General features: G+C 40.8%; 1 protein-coding gene across 1 annotated transcript; it reads right to left on the reverse strand.

Moving 5' to 3' along the window:
* Positions 1-24,837, reverse strand: LOC127620320 (solute carrier family 22 member 13-like). The gene is made up of 10 exons (XM_052093517.1): positions 24,499-24,837; positions 22,661-22,764; positions 22,205-22,359; positions 21,534-21,702; positions 18,315-18,429; positions 14,597-14,709; positions 14,272-14,483; positions 888-996; positions 500-700; positions 1-124 (listed from the first exon to the last, which is right to left on the reverse strand). The coding sequence occupies exons 1-10, from the start codon at positions 24,835-24,837 to the stop codon at positions 19-21; spliced, it is 1,623 nt and encodes a 540-aa protein (XP_051949477.1). The 3' UTR covers positions 1-18.
* Positions 24,838-25,051: the final 214 nt, after the last annotated feature.

Raw genomic sequence — 25,051 nt, forward strand, 5'->3', positions numbered from 1 at the left:
ATAAATGCTACATTATGTCTAACTGGACTCATCTGCTAAACTCTGCAGTTCCTGCCCTTCTGTGCTGCTTGGTGATTGGCTGGTATGTACTGGAATTTGTCCATCATATTTTAAAGGAGTAGACCTAAAGGAAGGGGAAATAACACAAAATGGTCAAAGGGACTGTTATTAAGAAAATGTGCCTAGGCAGAGTCCAAAATTAACATTTGCCATGTGGTCACTTTAGTATGAACTACAACATTACAGGGTTTAAATCGAATTGTAAGATATATAGTTCTCTGACACTCATTGATGTGATGTGATCAGTTTAAATAAAAGATGCACAAACTGTCTATGAATAAGCAATGAACAGTTAAATATTTGTTTGCCCTATTGGGACAAAAACACAACTATTAGTTGAAATAATCCAAAATACATGGCCGTAAAGAAATATTCATGGCCATTGACAAAAAGGAAATTTTAGACCCTGTTTCCAAGTGAATGTGGAGTGAGTATTTACATCTCCGCATCATAAATGTTGTCCAGCAGTGGTTGATTAGCAGTCTCAGGCAATGCCAGGGCTAGCACTGCAGCGAGCAGAGGGGTGATGCCAAATATTAACATGGGCACAGCAGGTGCATGGCGTCCAAGCAGATTTATTAGTGGAGCTAAAACTCCACCCATCCTTGCAAACATAGAAGACACACCTATACCTGTCTGCCTGTATAGGAACAAATACCATGAAAATGTTAACTACATGTTTACAACAAGCTGGGTTTGCCATGGTATTCTAGATGACACTTCAAACAGGATTCACAAACTTTATCTTGTTATCACTGGTTTTACATACATTGTACACTGCAGTGGCATTTATACAGTTTCATATTATTTGTTGCAAATAACAGTACCTTAGAACTGTTGGGAAGAGTTCTGCAGAATAAATATAGATAATGGCAAACGATGCTGTAATTCCAAATTTTCCCACCATGGCCAAAGCAGTCTGAACTTGAGCACTGTCTGAAAGAAGGAGAGTGTGAAAAGAAAATGACCTGTAAACAGAGTAGGGACACTGTAAAAAATCCAACTTCCATTTTGTCAGACAAAATGTTTTTTTTTTTTTTTATTGGGATTACGTAAAAAAATCAATAAAATAAAAATGGTATGATCAACCTAACTTTTTAAACAGAGAGAAAATAAGCTGTCAAGTTTGGTCAGGAAGGTAGAACTTGCAAGCTTTGGCACATGCTCAGTTAAATTATGTTCAGTTCTGAGGAAGTAATTTGTAGGACTTTCCATAATAATTCCCCTATCTGAAAATTTCCAGTACTGTGCTCTCACAGATTTGGCTTGATAATTTGATGAGAAATATTTTATTTAATTTGGAATGTATTTATGATCTTTAAATATTGATAAGGAGTATTTACTTAAGTCTACTGCAAGTCTATTAAGGCCAGAGCTCACCACAGACAGTAAATATCAGTGCAATAAAAATGTGTGATTTTGATTCATATCCTTTTTAAACATTTAAATGTATGCATTTGGCAGATGCTTTTATCCAAAGCGACTTACATTGCACTTATTACAGGGACAATCCCCAGTGCAACCTGGAGTTAAGTGCCTTGGTTAAGGACACAATGGTGGTGGCTGTGGGGATTGAACCAGCGACCTTCTGATTAACAGTTATGTGCTTTAGCCCACTATGCCACCACTGCTGTTGCTGGGATGAAGTCAACCTATGACATCTAAATAATTATTGCTTAGAATAAATGGATGTTTTAGCTCTTTTTAGTGTTTTAATTACGTTTTAGTTTTTTGTGTGAAAAGTTGTTTTATTTAAGTCACCATCAGGGTGATTAGTGTTCACTTTGGCAAGTTTCTACATTGAAACTCAATGTTGGCATTGCCACTGAAACATCTATTAATTTAAATTAGCCTGACTAACTGGCAATCTAGTGAGGCTGACACACTTTTTGGTGGAAATTAAGATCTTCCTAGTAAAGACAGTAATATTAGTTCATACATCAAAGTTATGGTCACCAAAACTTCAAAATGTAAGTTTATTGAACTTAGTTGTACATGTAAATCTTTATAATCCAACTTTAATTGTTAAATTGGTACAATTTATTTAAGTTTCCTTAAGTTGAGTAAACTCCCAAAAAGTGAGATGTTTAATAAGTGTTTCAAGTTGGCTTATAATTTTAAGTTGAATTACCAATTTTTATTTAATTTTTTCAGTTCATTAGTAATTTGTTCATTTTGTGTACTTGAGTACAGATAAATCAACTCAATTTCTCAGGGGAGTTCCATTTGCACTATTTTTTATTACATATGCATCAAATGGCCATAACTTCATTACTATTTTTTTTACAACATTTTGTACCATGAAAGTGGCACTTTTAAGACTGTCAAATAGTTCAAACAAATTCAAATTACCAACTTGGAGGAATACACAGCATCAGTGATCAGCTACATCAGCAAGTACATTGATGATGTCACTTTCTCCAAGACCATCACCACAAGCTCCAACCAGAAGCTGTGGATGACTGCGGAAGTGTGTGCGCTGCTGAGGACCCGAGACTCTGCCTTCAGAGCAGGTGAGAAGGTGGCCCTAAGAACAGCGAGGGCCAAACTGTCCGGGCCATCACAGAGGCAAAGCGCGCACACGGCCAGAAAATCCACAGTCACTTCCAGGACAGCGGTGACATGTGGCGCATGTGGCAGGGCATCCAGGCCATCACCAACTACAGGACAACATCAGTTATCTGTGACAAAGATGCCAGATGCGCTGAATTACTTCTATGCTTAGTTTGAGGCGCAGAACGACGTGGTGGCGAGGAAGACCACCCCTCATCCCAATGACCAGGTGCTCTGTCTTACCACGTCTGATGTGAGGAAAACTCTATGTAGGTTGCCGGACCAGACAACATTCCTGGCAGAGTGCTCAGAGGATGTGCAGACCAGCTGGCAGATGTTCTTACCGACATCTTCAACATCTCTCTAAGCAGCACCGTTGTTCCAACGTGCTTCAAGGCCACCACCATCGTCCCCATGCTGAAGAAATCTTCAGTGTCCTTCCTCAACGACTACCATCCCATCGCACTCACACCCATCATCATGAAAAGTTTCGAGAGGCTCGTCATGAGGCACATTAAGACACAGCTGCCCCCCTCACTAGACCCACTGCAGTTCGCGTATCGTCCCAACCGGTCAACAAACAACGCCATCACCACCACCCTCCATCTGGCCCTCACCCACCTAGATAGAAAGGACACATACGTTCGAATGCTGTTCATAGACTTCAGCTCAGCGTTCAACACAATAATTCCTTAGCACCTGATTGGAAAGCTGAACCTGCTGGGCCTGGACACCTCCCTCTGCAACTGGATCCTGGACTTCCTGACTGGGAGACCTCAGTCAGTCCGGATCGGGAACTGCATCTCCACCATCACCACACTGAGCACTGGGGCCCCCCAAGGCTGTATGCTCAGTCCACTGCTGTTCAGCAATGCACAACTCAAACCACATTATCAAGTTCGCCGATGAAAAGACCGTGGTGGGTCTCATCAGCAAGAACGATGAGTCAGCATACAGAGAGGAGGTGCAGTGGCTAACGGACTGGTGTAGAGCCAACAACCTGTCTCTGAATGTGGACAAAACAAAAGAGATGGTTGTTGACTTTAGTTGAGCACAGAGTGACCACTCTCCGCTGAACATCGATGGCTCCTCTGTGGAGGTCGTCAAGAGCACCAAATTCCTTGGTGTTCACCTGATGGAGAACCTCACCTGGTCCCTCAACACCAGCTCTATTACAAGATAGCCCAGTAGCATCTCGACATTCTTCGAAGTCTGAGAAAAGCACATCTCCCACCCCCATCCTCACCACATTAAATAGAGGGACTACTGAGAGCATCCAGAGCAGCTGCATCACTTCCTGGTTTGGGACTTGCACCGTTTCAGACCGCAAAGCCCTGCAGAGGATAGTGAGGACAGCTGAGAAGATCAACATGGTCTCTTTTCCCTCCATCAAAGACATTTACACAAAACGCTGTATCCGCAAAGCAACCAGCATTGTGGATGACCCCACACACCCCTCACACAAACTCTTCACCCTCCTGCCGTCTGGCAGGAGGTACCGAAGCATTCGGACCCTCGCAGCCATACTGTGTAACAGCTTTTCCCCAAGTCATCAGAATCCTCAATACTCAGAGAGTGGACTGACACACACAGACCTGTACACCATCCAACTTTTGCACATGTCCAGAGTTGCACTTTAATTCATTGTCACTTTATACCTGGCTGCTACCTCAATAACTGCTTTGTCCATAGAACACTATTTCGTAGTATGTTATATTTACATTTGGCATTTTTAGAAAGTGTAATCTTTTTGTATGAACGTTTTTTTGTATTTCTACTTCAACTGTATATGGTTGAACGACAATAAAAAAACACTTTGACTTGAAATTTGAAACCCTTGCATTGTGATGCATTCAGTCTCCATCTAGCTGTTTTTGAAAGGAAGAATGCTCCTGAGGGAATGCCTTTTAATCCTCTGCAAACAGAGGATTACACAAATGCTGTAATTGCCTCAGATTAAAAGTCACTGTACGGTGTTGGCAAAAATTGCTGTCTGTCAGACCACAAGGCACAGCTAAAAATAACACCATGACCAAAACACGAAAATTTAAGTCAAACTGCACCTGTTGCTGCATCCTGGGTTTGATTCACCACTTTGTCTCACTTTTTCCCATTCTGTCTCCTGTCTCCACTCTTAATATTTCCTTTAATACTACTTAAAATAATAAATAAAACATTTATATAAAGGTTGATTTGTTTTTTGGACCTGGTGGGGAGTTGAGAGAAAAGTTGCTCTGTGTATATTTAACCATGCTTTTACTATAGTAATATTGTAGTAACCATGTTTTTTGGCAGAAGTCTTTAATGCAATGAACCAGTGTTAGGTTTAGTGGTAGGGTTTGGTGTAGGGTGTCTGTAGGACTCTAAATAAACACAGTAAAAACACTGCAGTAATGCCCTTATACTGTATGTTAGTATTTAAAGCTGCACTATGTACACACTTCACACTTTGAGCTCTCTAGCAACATCTGTGTTTGAAATGTATTGTAACCACCGACACAAGATGGAGTTTTGAACCCAAGCAGGGGTGTTTATTTACAAATTGTGCACAAGTGAAGGCAGACAGGTGAAGAACCGTTCTTGGTGGATATGGAGGATGAATGGAAAGACTAAGCCATATACACAGAGGTGAGCTGATGTCAAGGGAGCTGTTCACTTGCTGAAGGTGAATCCACAGGTGAGTGTATCACAGGTGAGCACCGGAGCTTTGGTAAGTATACCACAGGAGATCATTGGAGAGAGGATAAGTATTTCACAGGAGATCACTGGGGCACAAATTAGTATTTCACAGGAGATCACTGGAGAATGGGTGTGTAATTCAAGGAGATTGTTGGAGAAATGGGGTGCAATCCACAGGAGTTCGTTGGGGCACAGATGAGTATTTCACAAGAGATCAATGGAGAAAGGGTTAGTATTCCACAGGAGATCGCTTAGAGCTCAGGTAGGTAATTTAAGGAAGATCACTGGAACACTGGCTAGAGTCTGTGAGCATGTTGTGTGAGGGTTTGTGTGCGCTTCTTATAGTGGTGTGGATTCGGTTGATTGGCCGCTCTTGCGGACCGAGACCCCGACACCTTGGCCGACCCTGTCCACAAGGAGCTGTAAGCTGTGGGTGAGATGCAAGGAACTCTGTAAGTAGGGTCATCCCAAGGTACCCAGGATCTTTCTTCAGGTCCATAGCCATCGCAATCTACTAGATATTCAAGATGACCCCTGCGGCGCCAGGAGCGCAGGATCTCTCTCACAGCATAGACAGGTTCATCCTCGAGGAGAAGCAGAAGAGGGGGTTCTTCCGTGGGACCAGGCTCTGTGGGTAAGAGAGATGTGAAATGTGGGGTGGATCCAGTACTGAGGAGGAAGTCGAAGCTGGTAAGTGATGGGGTTGATCTGTTTCGTGATGTTGAAGGGACCAATGTACCGAGGACTTAACTTCCTCTGACCTTCAGGGATCGGCTTGGCTTTTTTGGTTGTGCACTGCTCTCTGGAGATGATGGTGAGCTAAATTCCAGACCCTCTCGCTTTCTCTGAACCAGTGAAGATCTCAAGGCTCTCCAGACCATGGGAATAGTGGGGTTTGGAAGCCGAGTACGCATTGGAAAGGGGCGAGATTAGTGGAGGCTTGTCGGAGGGAGTTCTGGGCATACTCGGCCCAGGGCAGGTAGCGGTTCCAGCAGTGTTAGCAGGGATGGCAAAAGGTTCTGAGGAATCTTCCAAGCTCTTGGATCTTCCACTCCGTCTGCCCATTGCTCTGGGGATGGTAGGCGGAGATCAGGTCTAGTAGTGAGAAGAATGCCCTCCAAACTTGTGAGATGAACTGGGGTCCGCGATCTGAGACGATGTCTTCAGGGATGCCATAATAGCGAAAAACGTGAGTGAACAGGATTTCAGCTTCAGTTTCCATAGCTGTGGGACGACCTTTGAGAGGTACCAATTTGCATACTTTGGAGAATCTGTCTACAGCTACCATAATGCAGGTAAAACCTTCAGAAGCAGGTAAATCAGTTATAAAGTTTACTCCTAGATGTGACCAGGGACACTGGGGAATGGGCAGTGGGAGGAGTTTATCGGAGGGTAGATGATAAGGGGTCTTGGATATGGCACACTCGGGATATCCTTGGACGAACCTCTGCATATCACATGCCATCTGGGGCTACCAGAATCGATTTTGGAGCAGCGAGTGGGTGCGATTGGTCCCTTGGTGACCAGAGCCTAGGGAAGAGTGGACAGAGTCAATGAGATCATTACGTTGGGCAGATGGGACATAGAGGTGGTTATACGAGCAGCCCGGCAGAGCAGCTTCTGTGGCGGCTGCTTCTGCAATCCTATCATCCAGGGACCAGTTAATGGGATTGATGAAGATCTTTTGAGGTAGGATGAGTTCAGGAGTCTCCTGACAGTCTTCAGTAGAGTGTATGCAAGAGAGGGCATCAGCCTTGACATTTTTCATCCCTGGACAATAGGAAATGGTGAAGTCGAACCTGGTGAAGAATAAAGCCCATCGGGCTTGACGGGGGTTTAATCGTCACGCCTCTCATAGGTACTCCAGGTTACGTGATCAGTGAGAACGACTCCAGGGCAAGCTTGATGGACAGAAGTTCCCGATTCCCAATATCATATTTCTGCTCCGCCAGGGAAGGTTTCATGGAGAAGAATGTGCATGGGTGGTAGTGAGGTGGCTTTCCCTGCTGCTGTGAAAGTACAGCACCCACCATAAAAGGTTTATTTGGGTCTGGGTGGACTAGAAGTGGAGCAGATGTAAATGCTTGTTTCAACCCATTAACAGCTTGACTGGCTTTGAATGACCATGAGAGGGATTATGGCTTGGCCTTAAGGAGGGATGTTAGGCGAGGTTATGAAACTATAGTACTTGATGAAGCGACGATAGAAATTGGCGAAGCCAAGAAAATGATGGAGCTCTTTTATGGAGGTTGGAGTGGGCTAGGATCTCACAGCTTCCACCTTGGAATGTGTTGACATGCTTACAATGTTCTGTTTCGCTCCGGGAGTAAACCAGGATATCATCGATATAAACTAGGACGAATTAATGGAGATACTCCCAGATTACCTCATTCATGAAACCTTGGAAGACAATAGGGGCATTTACCAGGCCATACAGCATCACCCAATACTCGTAGTGGCCTGTTGGGGTGATAAAAGCTCTCTTCCATTTGTCCCCCTCCCTGATACGAATGAGGTTATACACACAGCTTGGTGAATGTGAATCAACAGGTGTGTGTATCACAGGTGAGCACCAGAGCTTTCGGTGAATGTGTAAGTATACCACAGGATATTGTTGGAGAGAGGATAAATATTTCATAGAAGATCGCTGGGGCACAGATGAGTATTTCACAGGATATCGCTGGAGAATGGGTGTGTAATCAACAGGAGATCGTTGGAGAATGGGTTAGTATTCCGCAGGAGGTCGCTTGGAGGATAGGTAGGTAATATAAGGAAGATCGCTGGAACAGGGGTTAGAATCTGTGAAAACATTGGTGACCAGACAAAGAGTGAGTGTTTGTGTGTGCTTCTTGTAGTGGGGTTGATTGGTATCTTGAATTGGATGCGTGTGGGTGATTAGTACTCTCGTGAGTTTGAGATCTGTGATTGATGACTGGGGAGCCTGGTGTATTCGTGACAAATACTTAACATCTGTCGTGTTTCAACAATACTGCTCTGGTGGATGAATCATATGATTTGAGTTCCCCGTCTGTCGCTCACTTCGAAGTTGTGTCAAAGAAGCGACACTAGTATGCTGTTGGATCTACGGTGCATATCAGCGGCTTTCTCCTTCTCTGCACGGCATTGAAGCTTTGCCCCTGGGTGCTTCAACAGCGCTGTCTAAAAAATTATTTTGTAAAAGAGTTTGAGTCTCTAAAAGAGCAATACACAGCGGCGTTGAACGTCCTTTTCAGGACGCGTCTTTATAAAGATACCCTTCCACCCCTGTGTAGTTCCTGGATGTGGTCGAGTTCTCTCAGCTCCTGACGGTCACAGGCGCTGCCTCGTGTGTCTGGGCTGTGATCACACAGAGGCAGCGTTTGTGGATGGTTCCACGCAGTGAGAAAACGTCCTTCCAATGTCCGATCTGGTACTCCCGAACGGAGGCTTCCCTCGGGACAGACGCGCTGGCACACAGCTGGCCCAGGGGGCTGCGCAAGTATGCATTTCCCCCAGTGAGCCGGTGCTATGCAAGGTCAGGGAGGATGAGGAACAAGTCATTCTGGTGGCCCCCTACTGACCCTCTCGGACTTGGTTCTCGGATCTCGTGCGCCTCGCGACAGCCCCTCTCTGGTGAATTCCCCTGAGGAAGGAGCTTCTCTCTCAGGGACGGGGCACCCTCTGGCATCTGTGCCCAGACCTCTGGAACCTCCACATCTGGCCCCTGGACGGGATGCGGAAGATATAGCTGGCCTACCACCTGCTGTTGTAGACACAATCAACCAAGCCAGAGCTCCCTCTACCAGGCAACTTTACGCCCTGAAGTGGTGCTTGTTCACGAATTGGTGTTCTTCCCGGTCTGGAGACCCACAGATGTGCGCAGATGGGCAGTGCTCTCATTTCTGCAGGAGAGGTTGGAGGGGAGGCTGTCCCCCTCCACCTTGAAGGTGTATGTTGCCGCTATTGCAGCCCACCACAACGCAGTAGACGGCAAGTCTTTGTTAAGAACGACTTGGTTATCAGGTTCCTTAGAGGTGCCCGGAGGTTGAACCCTTCCCGGCCAAGCCTGTTCCCCTCCTGGAATCTCTCAGTGGTCCTCTTGGGCCTTCAGAGACCCCCCTTCGAGCCGCTAGAATCAGTTGAACTCAAGGGAAGGGAACACTGTCTCCAAAAAGAGGCTTTCCCACTGGGTGGTTGACGCCATAGCATTGGCCTATCACATCTAGGCTGTGTTGGCCTATCACATCTAGGCCCTTGCGGGTTCGAGCACACTCGACGAGAAGTGTGGCATCCTCGTTGACACTGGCCAAAGGCACCTCCTTAGCAGACATATGCAGAGCTGCGGGTTTGGCAACACCCAATACCTTTACGAGATTTTACAATCTCAGGGTTGAGTCGGTTTCATCCTATGTTTTCTCAGGTCCGAGCCGGTAGAACTCGGTAACGCGGTAATTACTGACCGGGTGTACCACTTGCACCTAGCGCCCTTTCCCTCCGCTGAGGTAATATCGTGCGCTCCTATCCCAGGAGATCCTAATAATTCAGCTCCTTGGATGACTCCTCCCTAGCCCTCTGGTCCGTGAATTCCGCGGAGGAATTCCCTGACCAGACCCACTACGAGTACTCAAATTACTCTGTACTGGAATAGGTGCTCCACAGGTCGGGCCCCCCTGTGGACTTGTCCCCCTGTGTGTATTTTCCACAGTACAGTCCCCTTGTGAGCGAACCCGCGTCTCCCTTGGACAGTCCTCACTGCCCCCCGGTCGCCGTGTTTGTAGCAACTCCTCCCTCCCAATGAGGTAGGATCTACCACCGCGCCATTCTCCACATGCAACCTAAAATCCCATGTGATGTATTCCACCACTCTTTTACCTCACCCAGCCTGGGCAGGTGTGGTCTCCGCAGGTTCTTTCCCCCTGAAAGAATAGGAATTGGGAAAGAAACCCTTCCCCGATGCGTGTGATAGCGTTAAGATGGCTCCGGCCGCTTTACCTCTATGTGAGAAACATAGAGAGAGAAAAGGCGCGGCTGGTGCGGCTTGCTCCCATGCTTGGCACATCGCCTTGTTCCTCCCATATCGGGGTGTAGGGAACCAGAAGGTTATGACGATCTTATGGGGCATTGGGGAATGGTACGTACAGTCTGACACGGCCTGTCGTTTTGGCACGCAACTGCCTGTGTCAGCAGCGCACGTACACGGTTCCGCGCATGGCGTGATTAAAATTGGACCCCTAGTGTCACTTCTTCGACAAAATGTCAAAGTGAGCGACAGATGGGGAACGTCTAGGTTACTGTTGTAACCTCCGTTACCTGATGGAGGGAACGAGACGTTGTGTCCTCCTGGCCACTTCGCTGAACCGAGCCACTGTTACGGCCGAACCTCATTTTCGGCTCCTCAGGCAAAATCCTGAATGAACAGATGCATTTTCCTCCCTTTATACCCATATGTCCGGGGGCGGGACATGCAAATTCTGTCTGCCAATTTCTCATTGGCCTTTTCTCAAGTTCAGAGATGCACGAGGCTCTCAAGAGAGACCCCTTGTGTCGCTTCTTCGACAAAACGTCTCGTTCCCTCCATCAGGGAACGGAGGTTACAACAGTAACCTAGACGTTTATCTGGACATCGCCTGTGTGCTCATGACTGGAAGATATTCAGATCCGGAGTTATAATGTGCTATTTTCATGTTGATATAATTATATTATATGATTAAACATTTAAAAATAAAATATTACTTGCTTTGATGAAGATGTCTGTGACAGGGCGGAGGGCGGGGCCGGGTCGTGATTTTACACCCCCTGTCCCTTATCAGGCCAATCAAGCTCCAAAGGGATAAAGGCCGACTGCGGACGGTGGTGCGACAGAGAGAGAACATTTATGGGCAGCTGTCCGTCCTATGTGTGTGTTTGTGTCTTTTGGCTTATTTCTTCATTAAACTATTATTTACATTGTCAAACCGGTTCTCACCTCCTCCTTTCCCCTGTTCCCTTTACACCAACACTCTTAATTATATATTTTGAATTAATGAATTGTACACTTTTATAACACTACACTCAAAGCGCTCAGGGGACTCTCCTGAATCACCACCTGTTAGAAGTATATTTTAATATGATTATTCAAGTGTTTATACAACTATTAACGTTTGTATTGTATTATACTTATTTAAGAGGTGAAACTCATGATACTGTTGATTTGAGTTTAATGTAAGACTTTTTACATTATAAATGTTTTCAACAAAATCAATGATGAAAACGTTTGTTGACTAAAGGTATTTTGATTTTGTCAATGATAAAGATGAGATGAAAAAGGCGTATCATGATGATTATTAAATTATTTTATGAAAGCATACAGTTGATGAAAATATGATGTTAAAAATTATACTGCAAGATAACCACCATATTTTTCAGCGAAACTAGGGCACCACCATTATCAACCTTGAATGTGGACCACTTCCAGCTATTTTAGTGATAAAAGAATTCTACATTATGCTGCTTTAAATTATAGGCTGGCAATATATATCGTCATATTATTATCATTAATTATGATTTTTGTAAACAAATTGGTTTTGAACGCATATAGATTTACTTTATATCGCATTTTGCCAGGCAGAATGAATGAGAGATCAGGTGCTGACATGACAGTCTTCCGTGCCATCTGACATGTCTCCATAAACTTTACACAACCAGCAGAGAGCAGAAACTTTCTTTGCACCAAAACTGCATCTTGTTTCATCTTGGCAAATGAATAAACGCATTTTACTCTCCGTTCTTGTCAGAGAGCATTCTCTCTTTCTTAGCAGTGTATAGTAAACAGACACACACATCTTGAATTCAGCATGGCTTGTGAAACATCGCCTTTGGAAATAAACAAATAAAGGTTAAAGGCATCATTGGAGGTTATGCAGGTACATATAAATGGAGGTTTACATGGAGACAAGATAGACTGCATCGTCACAATCTCAGTAAAGAAAGAAGCAGATTTTCTTTCTGTCTCTTCAACACACAGCAACAAGTGAAGGATTCATTTTTACTATAAATGCTGAAGTTAAAAAATATCCTACATTAGGCCATCATTCTTCTAGATATTAGATATGGATTAATTGAATCCATTAATCCAGTGTGTTGGCATTTCTCCTATAGAGCTGCGTGAGTTGAACTTACTAACACCGGCAAAATTAACCGCTTTAAAAAAGGGTAAATAACTAATTCAGACGCATCTAATTTATACATGAGACTCATCAATACTGTATATCCACATTTATGGAACAACTTACATCTGCACAACAAAACAAATGAACGTGAACTTGAATTAAATGATGCTCCGGTGACAATAATAGTAATTTGCATTTCGTAACTTGCGTTGTGAATACACTGTTTCTATAAGAAACATGCTGCACACAATGTAATATACTTTCACGGAAAATCTCTAAAGTCTCTAAAGCATGAAGAATTCAGAGTACAGCAGGCTAATTTCTAAAAAGTAGCTAATACTTCAGTCCATTCATTATTATTTCAGGAGTTAAGGTTTTTCTACAACAACAACAGTAGGCCTATTTACATTTATACTGTATATTTGATACATGTTTAAATTAGAAAATGTTTATAAATGTTTGGGTTTTTTTTTATAAATATTTGAATATTTGATTAAAGTTATGTCTGTTACAGTTTGACTTTTTTTTTTTTTACAATCTTTGGCCATTTTGCACGTCGTCATGAAGCAATAGATATTATTTTCGTTGAATAAATGTGTAAAGGTATTCAATGGAAAGGAGGAGGCGAGAACCGGCTTTTCAATATAAATAATAGTTTAATGAGAAACTTAAAAGAACACACAAACACACACATGACGGACATGTCCGTAAACGATCTCTCTCTCCCGCACGAACCCCTACAGTCAGCCTTTAACCCTCAGGGAGGCATAATTAGCCTAATACAGGACCGGGTGCCTAGGATCACGACCCGGCCCCGCCCTCCACCCTGCCACAAAATGTTATGTTGTTTAAAATTAATTAATATAACAACAAAATATTGACTATTTTTTAGGATATTTTTGTCAAAAGACTAAAACTGAGAAATGAAAAAATTAACATGGCAATTGATAAAGCAAGTGAAACTGTTAGCCTAATAAAACATAAAACGAGCAATAATGGGGATAAAATATACTTTATTAAACATGAAAATAATATGTACAAGAAGTCAATTTCAAACATGCACAGTAATTACCCCTGACAACGGATCGCGATCGGTAAACACACGAGTAATGTTCGTTTCATAAATGCATGACAGCCCTACCAGACAACATACTGTATCCAATTCCAAGCATTATAGCAGGTAAACAACTTCACCAAATGGATAACAGATAAACATCCATCCAGACTGCAGTGATACCATCCTGAACTGTGTGAATGACTGACTGAACTGAACAATGTCGTCAGCCGGAACACTTGACAGCCGGCACTTCTTTCCTGCGTTTACGGACATAACATCATGATGCAAAGAGGAATGTCATAAGCCAGCGATTTCGCACCAAATCCAATAATTTGCTCAAAATACTAATAATTTTTATAGACTTACCGAAATGAATCAGGGTTAGGTAAGGACATTGTTTTGAACACTGATTGTTTATGTACTTTTATTTTTTCATTTAATTTGTGAGTGAAAATAGCATCTAACACTATTTGCACTCTGTGCAAAGAAGATGCTTTTTGTTGCTATTTGCACTCTGTGCAAATAGCCACTGCCTTAAAATTGAGGTACATTTTGGCTCCACTGTGTATTACATTTTACTGGATTTTAATAGGAGTGATCTTTTGAAGTATAAAAAAAAATGTCAAGTCACGCAATTATTGGATTGTCATGATCAATCAATGCTGTCACTATCGAGTACTGAAGGAAAGAAAGAAAGAAAGATAGATAGAAAGAAAGAAAGTAAATTTGGTGAAAAAAATTATGGAAATAAGAAATTCTAGAGAAGAACTGAGCCTCTGGTCATTGATTGGTCACCTGCAGGAACTGTGAGAGTGAGTAAACATGCTCCACCTCCCACAGCAAGGAACACACTCTGTGGGATTCTCCGACTGCAGGGCAAGAATACCAACACTAAAGACCTAGCAGGAATTTCCACCAACCCAAACATGAACTGAGTGAGGTAAAGATCTGCCCCTAGGTCAGACACACCCAGAGACAGCCCATAATACACCAACACATTAACAAACCTAGAGGAACAGAGAGAAAAATTTATCAATCAGTGTTAATTTGTCATTTTCCCAAAAGTATTTAATATCAACCTATACATAAGCACCACTAAATGTACTCAAATGTATTTCACCAGATGTAGAAGAGTATGAGGGCCCTCTTCCTCATCTGTGGAGTTCTAATCAGGTCAACAGCAGTGTATTGTCTCTGCTCTTGTGGAACCTCATGACGCTCCACCTGTGATAGCTGAAACATACCACGAATTAACACAGAGAATCGAACACAATTTATTAAACACCACTAAAATTGGTGCATACTCAGCATTCCCTGATGGACAATATATACAAACTTCAATGTAAAGGAACATTCCATGTTCAATACAAGTTGAGCTGCTCAGTTGATGGCATTTGCGGCATAAAGTTGGTTACCACAAAATGTATTTTGACTTTTCTTAAAAAAAAATAGAAAAATAAAAATCTGGGTTACAGTGAGGCACTTACAATGGAAGTCATTGGGGACAATCCATAAACATTAAAATACTCACTGTTTCAAAAGTATAGCCAGAAGACATAAACAATATGTGTGTTTACATGGTTTTATTATGATAAAATCCCTTACTAACCTTTTCTAAGTAAATTAATTTTACAACTTCATTGCCATGACGATGTAATGTCAACAACCCTAAAATGACTGAAAAACAACGATTTAAACAACTTTACAGCTCAATGCACAAGTTTTAACAAAATAATTCATGTAAGTGCCTTTATACAATTATAAGCTTCACATTTCTGCCTTTAAACCCTCTAAAACTTGTCCCCAATCGCTTCCATTGTAAGTGCCTCACTCTAACCTCAATTTTTGCTTTTTTTAAGAAAAATGTAAAATAATGAGTAATATACACTCACCTAAAGGATTATTAGGAACACCTGTTAAATTTCTCATTAATGCAATTATCTAATCAACCAATCACACGGCAGTTGCTTCAATGCATTTAGGGGTGTGGTCCTGGTCAAGACAATCTCCTGAACTCCAAACTGAATGTCAGAATGGGAAAGAAAGGTGATTTAAGCAATTTTGAGCGTGGCATGGTTTTTGGTGCCAGACGGGCCGGTCTGAGTATTTCACAATCTGCTCAGTTACTGGGATTTTCAGGCACAACCACTTCTAGGGTTTACAAAGAATGGTGTGAAAAGGGAAAAACATCCAGTATGCGGCAGTCCTGTGGGCGAAAATGCCTTGTTGATGCTAGAGGTCAGAGGAGAATGGGCCGACTGATTCAAGCTGATAGAAGAGCAACTTTGCCTGAAATAACCACTCGTTACAACCGAGGTATGCAGCAAAGCATTTGTGAAGCCACAACACGCACAACTTTGAGGCGGATGGGCTACAACAGCAGAAGACCCCACCGGTACCACTCATCTCCACTACAAATAGGAAAAAGAGGCTACAATTTGCAAGAGCTCACCAAAATTGGACAGTTAAAGACTGGAAAAATGTTGCCTGGTCTGATGAGTCTCGATTTCTGTTGAGACATTCAGATGGTAGAGTCAGAATTTGGCGTAAGCAGAATGAGAACATGGATCCATCATGCCTTGTTACCACTGTGCAGGCTGGTGGTGGTGGTGTAATGGTGTGGGGGATGTTTTCTTGGCACACTTTAGGCCCCTTAGTGCCAATTGGGCATTGTTTAAATGCCACGGCCTACCTGAGCATTGTTTCTGACCATGTCCATGCCTTTATGGCCACCATGTACCCATCCTCTGATGGATGCTTCCAGCAGGATAATGCACCATGTCACAAAGCTCGAATCATTTCAAATTTACATTTACATTTATGCATTTGGCAGACGCTTTTATCCAAGTGCACTTATTACAGGGACAATCCCCCGGAGCAACCTGGAGTTAAGGGCCTTGCTCAAGGGCCCAACAGTGGCATCTTGGTGGTGCTGGGGCTTGAACCCCCGACCTTCTGGTCAGTAAACCTGAGCCTCAACCACTGAGCCACCACTGCCCCATTGGTTTCTTGAACATGACAGTGAGTTCACTGTACTAAAATGGCCCCCACAGTCACCAGATCTCAACCCAATAGAGCATCTTTGGGATGTGGTTTAACGGGAGCTTCGTGCCCTGGATGTGCATCCCACAAATCTCCATCAACTGCAAGATGCTATCCTATCAATATGAGCCAACATTTCTAAAGAATGCTTTCAGCACCTTGTTGAATCAATGCCACGTAGAATTAAGGCAGTTCTGAAGGCTGAAAGGGGTCAAACACAGTATTAGTATGGTGTTCCTAATAATCCTTTAGGTGAGTGTATATATATATATATATATATATATATATATATATATATATATATATATATATATTATTTTTATTTTGTGGTAATCAATATTATGCCACAAATGCTGTCGATTGAGCTCAACTTGTATTGAAACTGGAGTATTCCTTCAAGTTTGCTGCCTTTAAAGTGTAAGTAAATAAATTCAAAGTGGTTTTATTAATTATTTTAGCTGATATTGTAGAGCAGATTGATTTTGGATTGTTCATCAAATAATACCCCATAAAATTCATGAGTATAAATACTATGAGGAGCCAATACATTACAATATTCAAGTAAAACAAATGGAAGTCAACACAACACACATATTATAATACTGGTTTAAAACAAGAACTCTATAATCACCACATGACAAATAACTGAAAGTGACAACAAACACAACAACAGCAATGGTAAAAGCAGCAAACAATAAATCAATGCACAATTTTCATGCATTTATTTGTGCTGCTGGGAAATCTAGTTAGCATAAATTTAAACAGCATTAAGTTGATTACGCTCAATCCAACCACTCTAAATTTACTTGTAATTAAAGGGGCCATGACATGCGTTTTTTTTTTTTGTTATAATTTTATGTTTCTTAAGGTTCACTTATAATATTAGTAAAGTTTTTTTGAACGAGAAACAGTCACAAATCATTTCCCAACCTCATTTTGACTCTCGGTTTGGGTGCTGCTTCTCTTTTAATACTTGACAGTAAATGCCCACTGTTATGATTGGCTCTCTGCTCTTGATTGATCTGCACTGTCTACTTGCCATGTCTGCTCAATGCTACTGAGCAGGCTAAGGAAGTGATAAGGTAAATTAGGCTTTGATGTGGTGCTGTGGAGGTGGGTAGATGCAAATGTCTACCACAGTGTGACATCACAAATTGGAGGAAGTAGAGAACGAGTTGTTTTGGCAGCTTGGTTTCATCAAATGCTCTTTTTGCAGTGAGGAGAAAGATTTGAGTTCTAAAATTAACAGTATGTTTTTTATAGTACAATGACCTCTTATATGTCAAAAGATCAAGGACAATTTGATTCCTTGTATCATGGCCCCTTTAAACTAATATTTGAAATCAAAGTTGAAGCTGTGAAAATTTAGTAGAAGTGCCAGAAATGAAAGTGATGTGTCAAATGGATGAAAACAAAATGTTGTTAAGGCATATTGATGAAATATTTTTTTATAATACCTAATAAATAGGTAAAATATATAATTGTAATACTTAAAGCACAATGGTAGAGACCTTGGTATATTCCCCTTAATAGCCTTATGATGCAAAAGTCATCTCCTTGTTGACTTGGTGATGTGAACTGCTAGCTTCAGTCTATCACTTCTTAGAGACTAACAAACAAAGGCCCCCTTGGTAGACTGGTTGCCATGGGTGGGTGATGGTTGTTGTCATGGTGATGCTAACAGAGTTAATAGAGATTTTATGGGATTTTAAAACTTTGCCAGAGGCGTGAAGAGAGGGAAGTGGAAAATAATGTGACAAAGAGTGAAAAAGAGCCCAGGAGAGAGTATGTTATACCTGAACAGTTGGAGGTAAGGTGCATCCATTGACCAGAGCTGCCTTACGTAGAAGAACAATCGCCTCCTCTTTTCTGTTATTCACCAAAAGCCAACGGGCTGAATGTGGAAGAACCCTGAGAAAGAGGAAAACAGGAGGATGAAAGGAGAATTTATGTTGTCAGAGAGAAAAAGGGAGAGGTAGCAAAGGAGTCAAAGACAGACAGTGATATAGAGAGGGAGAGTGACAGAGAGTCTTAAGTACTGCTTTTTATGTAATCTTTTATAAGGCAACCACCAGAGTCTGTGTTCCTAGTTAAGGCCAAATGTAAGGCTAAATACGTTTGATAAAATATGTCCTTACGTTTAATTATAAATGATTCATTTATATTCCTGTTTAACTATAACCATATTTATAATATTTAAATATGGTTTATCTACAAACATGCACATAGTATATTCAGTACATGCGTGCCAACGAGAAACCCTGTGACAACTTTGCCGTCGGATTGCTCAAGTTCTGTTTTCTATACAAATTTTGTGAGACAGAATTACACAGCAAAATATAATCTATAAAACAAACTCCAGCCAATAGGCAGAATAAGCACAAAGAGTGTGTAGATTCAGCCATGAAACTGTCCTGAAGGTGTGATTACAAAATAAACTCTTGCCGATAGGCGGAACAGCACAAAAAGAGTGCGCAGATTCTCAAACAGTCAAGCGAATGTTCAGTGAGCCGGCCCACTCAGATGCAACGTGAGTACAGCAAGATGACTTACTCAATTGGCTTTATGACAGACATCATTTGCTCTGGATATGTTCATGTTTTATGGCTATCCTTAGCATCTATTCTCAATTTGGCCGGTAATATCAGTGCAAAAGCGACCTTCCATTGATGTAAAAGTTTCTTGCATTCCTTGAATCGATCACGTTTCTCTCTTCTCGAATTCGCAAAGTCTGGGAACAAGAAAATTCTGTGGTTCTTTCAAGAAACCCTTACTTTACTCCTTGCCTTGTGTAACACAAGATTTTTATCGGTGTTTTTACATTTGATAGAAATGTTGCCAAAATATATTGGGGCCTGTCTCCCTCCACGTATTGTTCAGGCAGGAACCCTGTGAGTTTGTTCGATTTCCAGCTTATGGCCTGCTATGTCAAGCAGATTCGGAAAGAACCCATCCAGGAATTTCAGCATATCCTGTCTCAGGAACTCCAACGATACAGATTTTATTCCGTCAGCTACAGTTTTCCATGTCCTCCAACTTCTCAAAGTCACGCTCCAAATCCACCTTGGTCGCTAGGAGAATTTTCAGATAATTCCCTCTCTGATGACTCCAGGTAATCGATCCGTTTCTCGACATCCCCCACTCTAGTAACCACATCAGTGAACTTCACCTCCATGGCAGTGATCGATCGACATATCACACAGCAAGATCCTCCAAATCAGCAACGACCATCATCAGCATTGCCAAAATGTTCAGCATTTCTCGCCGCATTTCCCGCACCTCCCCAACTAAATAAATTCCCAGGCTTGCAGCCTGCTCGCTAATGTCTCTAGAACAGTTCTGGAACAGAGTGTATCGAATCTCACCAGTTTATAACATTAAAATTATTTAAACTAGCAAAGTGCGCCATTCACACATCCGATCCATTTTTAAGTAGTTATAACACATACTTTTTACAGTGAACATGTAAGCTTGTAATAATAATTTTTTTACATTTTTAACGCAACAAAATAGTTGTGTTCTAATAATAAAACAAATCAAAATAAGCTTCCAATGATAAATAATAATATATATATATTTTTAACACATAAAATAACCTTGTAATAATAAATAATGAACATACTTTTTTGTTTTTAAACACAGACATTATTTGTGTTCTAATAACTGAACAAATCAAAATTTGTTTGAAATAAATAATGAACATGTTTTTTTACACAACAGGATATATTAGTGTTTTAATAAGTGAACATATCACAATAAGCTTGCAATAATATATAATGTTTTTTTACACAGGTTCTATTATATGTGTTCTATTAAGGGAACATATAAGCTTGTAATAATAAATAATAAAATAATGAACATGTTTTTTACACATCAGATAATATTAGTGTTTTAATAAGTGAGCATATTAAAATAAGCTTTTAATAAAACATAATGAACATGCTTTATTTTATTTTTTTACACATTACAAAATATTTGTGTTCTATTAATTGAACACATCAAAATTAGCTTGAAATAACTAATTACCACTTTTTAAATGTTTACACAACATAAAATATTTGTGTTCTAATATGTGAACATATCAAAATAAGCTAAATAACTAACATGTTTGGGGCCAGGGTAGCTCAGCGAGTATTGATGTTGACTACCACCCTGGAGTTGTGAGTTCAAATCCAGGGTGTGCTGAGTGATTCCAGCCAGGTCTCCTGAGCAACCAAATTGGCCCAGTTGCTAGGGAGGTTAGAGTCACATGGGGTAACTTCCTCATGCTCATGATTAGGGGTTCTCGCTCTCAATGGGGCGTGTGGTAAACTGTGCATGGATCGCAGAGAGTAGCACGAGCCTCCACATGCTGGAAGTCTCTGCGTTGTCATGCACAATGAGCTACGTGATAAGATGTGCGGATTGACTGTCTCAGAAGCGGAGGCAACTGAGACTTGTCCTCCGCCACCTGGATTGAGGTGAGTAACCATGCCACCACAAGGCCCTACTAAGTAGTGGGAATTGGGCATTCCAAGTTGAGAGAAAAGGGGATAAAATAAGAAAATAATGAACACGTTTTGTATTTGTTTTTTTTAATACAACAGAAAATATTTGTGTTCCAAATTTCAATAAGTGAACATATCAAAATAAGCTTGCAATAATAAATAATGAGCAGGTTTTATCCAAAGCGATTTACAAATGAGACACACCGCAAGCAATTTGCCATACAAAGTTTAACAACATCTGCAGTACAAGACTGCCAAGTTCTCACAGTGGCTTGAGTAGTAAAGATGCTAACACAGAAGAAAGAGACAGACAAGGATTTCCCACCCTTTTTTCTGCACATTAAGTGCAGGTTAAGTGCAATTGGTGTGGGTTGGTTAAGTGCTCGCGGAACAGATGTGTTTTCAGCTGGTTCTTGAATGTTGAGAAGGTAACAGCAAATTGTATGGAGGTGTGGAAGCATAATATTACAACTGATGTTATAATTGTTTTATAACTAGTATATGACACATGTATTTGGGTTGGCTCACCAGATATAGAATATGAAGAGAAAGCCTGGTGCAGAGATTGCGAGCTGTAGCTTTCTCCAGTCTCTGATGAGATAGGCCACACCCGCCAGCAACATGTAGCCAAAACCAAAGAAGTAGTCTGTGAAGATGCCTGCCAGCATTCGTCTTTGTGTGCTGGTCCACTCTGTGCCTGAGAAAGAGGGGTTGGAAGGGAGGTTTTAAGGATTTAGGGCTGGCTGGGATAAGGGTTTACAGGCTAAATCTAGGGTGTTTAGGTCTAAGGCAAAGAAGAGGGGAGAGTTGGTTAATGTTGGCTACTATAGTAACAATATGTGTCAGTTTCATATTGTGGTACAGTTTATCATGCTGAAAAATGCCCTAAGTTTTACTTTAAGAGATTAAATTAGTGAGCAGGAGCTCAGTATGGAATTTATAATCTCATTCATTTTCTCATGTATTCATATGTAAAGTGTACAAATAAATGTTGGTCCATTTGGATTGAGACTGAAAAAAACATTTATCATTAGTAAATGTTTGTTAGCACAAATGATTATCATCTCTTTTTTCTCCAAAGAACAGCTTGATGGGAAAGCGCATGATCAATCAAATATATTAGATTAAAACATGGAAATGTTAAGGTCTTCTTGTATATTACTAGCTAGATAGTTGATCTGAGGTACCCTGGGGCTCACCTAGCACAAAAGCATTGATTATCACGCCCGAGACTGACATTCCTATGATGAAGCGCAGGGCGACATAAACAGGAAAGTTTGGAGCGAAGGCAGCAGCCACACCAAACACTGTCTGAAGGGCTAAAGATAAGAGCATGGCAAACCTCCTCCCATACCTGAGAGAGATAGATAGATAGAGAGAGAGAGAGAGAGAGAGAGAGAGAGAGAGAGAGAGAGAGAGAGAGCGAGAGAGAGAAAGAGAGAGAACTGATGAACATTTTTGTGTCTTTTTTTTTTATAGTTGACCATTACAGTAGAGGATGTGATAAAATGATTTACAGGATGACTTTACCCAAATTCAAAACAAAGAGAGAGAGAGAGAGAGAGAGAGAGAGAGCTATGAGCAGAGCATGACCTCTAGTTTACCTCAGGTTGTTTAAGGTTGAGTTAACAAAGCACAAATGTGAGTGTATGTACCTGTCTGCCATAGCTCCAAACACAACAGCTCCCACAAGTAGTCCCAGCATATAGACAGAGGAGCCCAGACTGTTTAGTCCTGCCTTGTCACACACCAGATCCCACTGCACACATAAACATGCAAATAATACTAATATTAGTCCTTAAAAAGTTCATTAACAATTATTTAAAATAAAACATTCAGTGACATTATGTATGGCAGATGGGCTATATGCAGTATGGCATTTATTTATATGTATGTACTCAATAAGTGCATCCAAATGGGAAATAGAGGGGAAGAGGTGGGGATTCAATGTCATGTGAGCTTATTGTTGTTGTAAAGTTAGATTTTACAAATTAGATAAAGGGAGGAGGGGGTATAGAAAGGGAGAAGGCTTAAGAGTTCACAGGTCAAGGGTAGTTACAGCAGCAACAGAAACAATCAGGTTCATGTGTAACTAAATGACTGTTTCTCCTGCAAGTTGTTTAAGCAAATCAGATTGTGTGCATATATTGGTTCACTGTTTCAATAATGAATCAATATTTAATGTTTCAGTAATGGCTGTGTATATGTCTGATGCCAAAGACTGTGAATTAATGTCCTTTAGTCATGAATTATATTCTGAATATCTGTCCATTTTTGGTAGCTAGTGATACTTATTTAAGACTTTATTTACATGTTATGTTTTACAGTAAATGAGACAGTCCACATTGTTACCTTTGTACCTTTGCTTAAAATAAAAATGTTAATGTGGTGTAACAGTCCAGAGACAGTACAAATAAATAAATAAATAATTAAATAAATAAGTCAAAGTCTTATTAATAGCTGAATTTCTTGAAAAAATAAATGTTGGCATGTGAATTTGTTTTACATTGTATTAATATTTGTGCAGAATTATCTTTAATTAATATTTCTTAAGAAAATAAGCAGTGAATTGTTTTATATTATTAATATAATCTTTAAACACTAATGTTGTCATTACTGGAAAAAATCAAGTTGTCTTAATTAAACAGTACTGGAAATGTCAAGTTTTCGGTTCAAAACTCAAATATCTATGTTCCTTGAACTTATTTTTCTTAAAAATCCATCTTTTAGATAGATTTTAAGTGTTAATAAATCAAACTATTGAGTACAAAATATACCTACGAATAATGCCTTACATGACTTATTTAATTATGTTTACTTGGTCAAAGCATTTATATAGTTGTATTAAGAATTCATATAGGTAGCTATTTTGTAGTATTATTAATGTTGTTTTGTTGTAAATTGTTGTTTCGTGTGATGTCAGCATTACAGTGATCTTGTGTCCCCTTTAGTCAGTTTGACCCTGTAACACTCTCTGTTCTGCTTGTGCAACTGAAGTTAAGGTGTCATGCAATTCTGTGAAACAATTCAATATATAGAATCAGTTAATATCTTTTTTTTTTTTAGATGTGTTATTGTATCACCTAAATTTGCATGCATTCAATTAAAATTATTAAGTAGAAACAACAACATTTATGCAATAGCAAATCTGAGTTAAGTCTATGTGTATCCAGTAGCCTTCTAATTACCAAGTTAAGAGAACTTAATTACACAAGTTTTGGAGACGTAATTTCTCTATTCATTTGAGGGAGTTAATTCAACTTATTAAGGTTTATCATTTTTATCACCTCAGTCAACTTTATTTTTCACAGAAATGTATAATAAATTAACAAATTACGGTCTACAGTGCAGTTTTTTTCTGTAAAAATATTTAAATAACAAAAAATATATTTTTTAAATAGGCTACAAGAGACCTGAGCAAAGTTGAAGAATGCTTCTCTTTGCCGCTAGTGTAATTAAACAATGTGAATGACCGACCCAACAGTGTGTTTACCTCAGTGACTGTGGTGCTCTCGAAGATATCGAGGCTATACACCCATCCTGTCTCACAACTTGAACGCGAACTACGGTTCTCTCCTGAAATGAAGGCGCACGAGTCCAAATTCCCAGACAGGAGGGAGATGCTCAAGTTCACATTTGAACGATTGTGGCCGGTAAGTGACCAGTCATCGAGACGGGAACCCCGACAACGGTGAGGTGGCGTGGCGCCTGTAAAGACGCTTGCCATCATGTGAAAGGCGAGAAAAATCTGCGGTAAACATATCCACACATACAAAAGCTTCTGGTATTTCCCGAACCCACCGATTGTGGCTAACAGCTGTTCGAAATTCATTTCCGATCTTTAGAAAAATAAGTCTCACCCCGATCAGAATACAGTGCTCACTAACTCAAGAAGCACATAAATATAAAAAACATCATATCATTTTCATCTTGAGGAAAGCGCACAGAGTTCAATAACAAATGCTAACGCAGATTCAGCGCGTGCAATTCTTTGTTAATGTTGCTTGAAAATGTCCTTATAAGCTAAGAAGCAAACATGCTTGTTC

This window comes from Xyrauchen texanus, chromosome 26, assembly GCF_025860055.1.
Source record: "Xyrauchen texanus isolate HMW12.3.18 chromosome 26, RBS_HiC_50CHRs, whole genome shotgun sequence".
NCBI classification, from domain to species: domain Eukaryota; kingdom Metazoa; phylum Chordata; class Actinopteri; order Cypriniformes; family Catostomidae; genus Xyrauchen; species Xyrauchen texanus.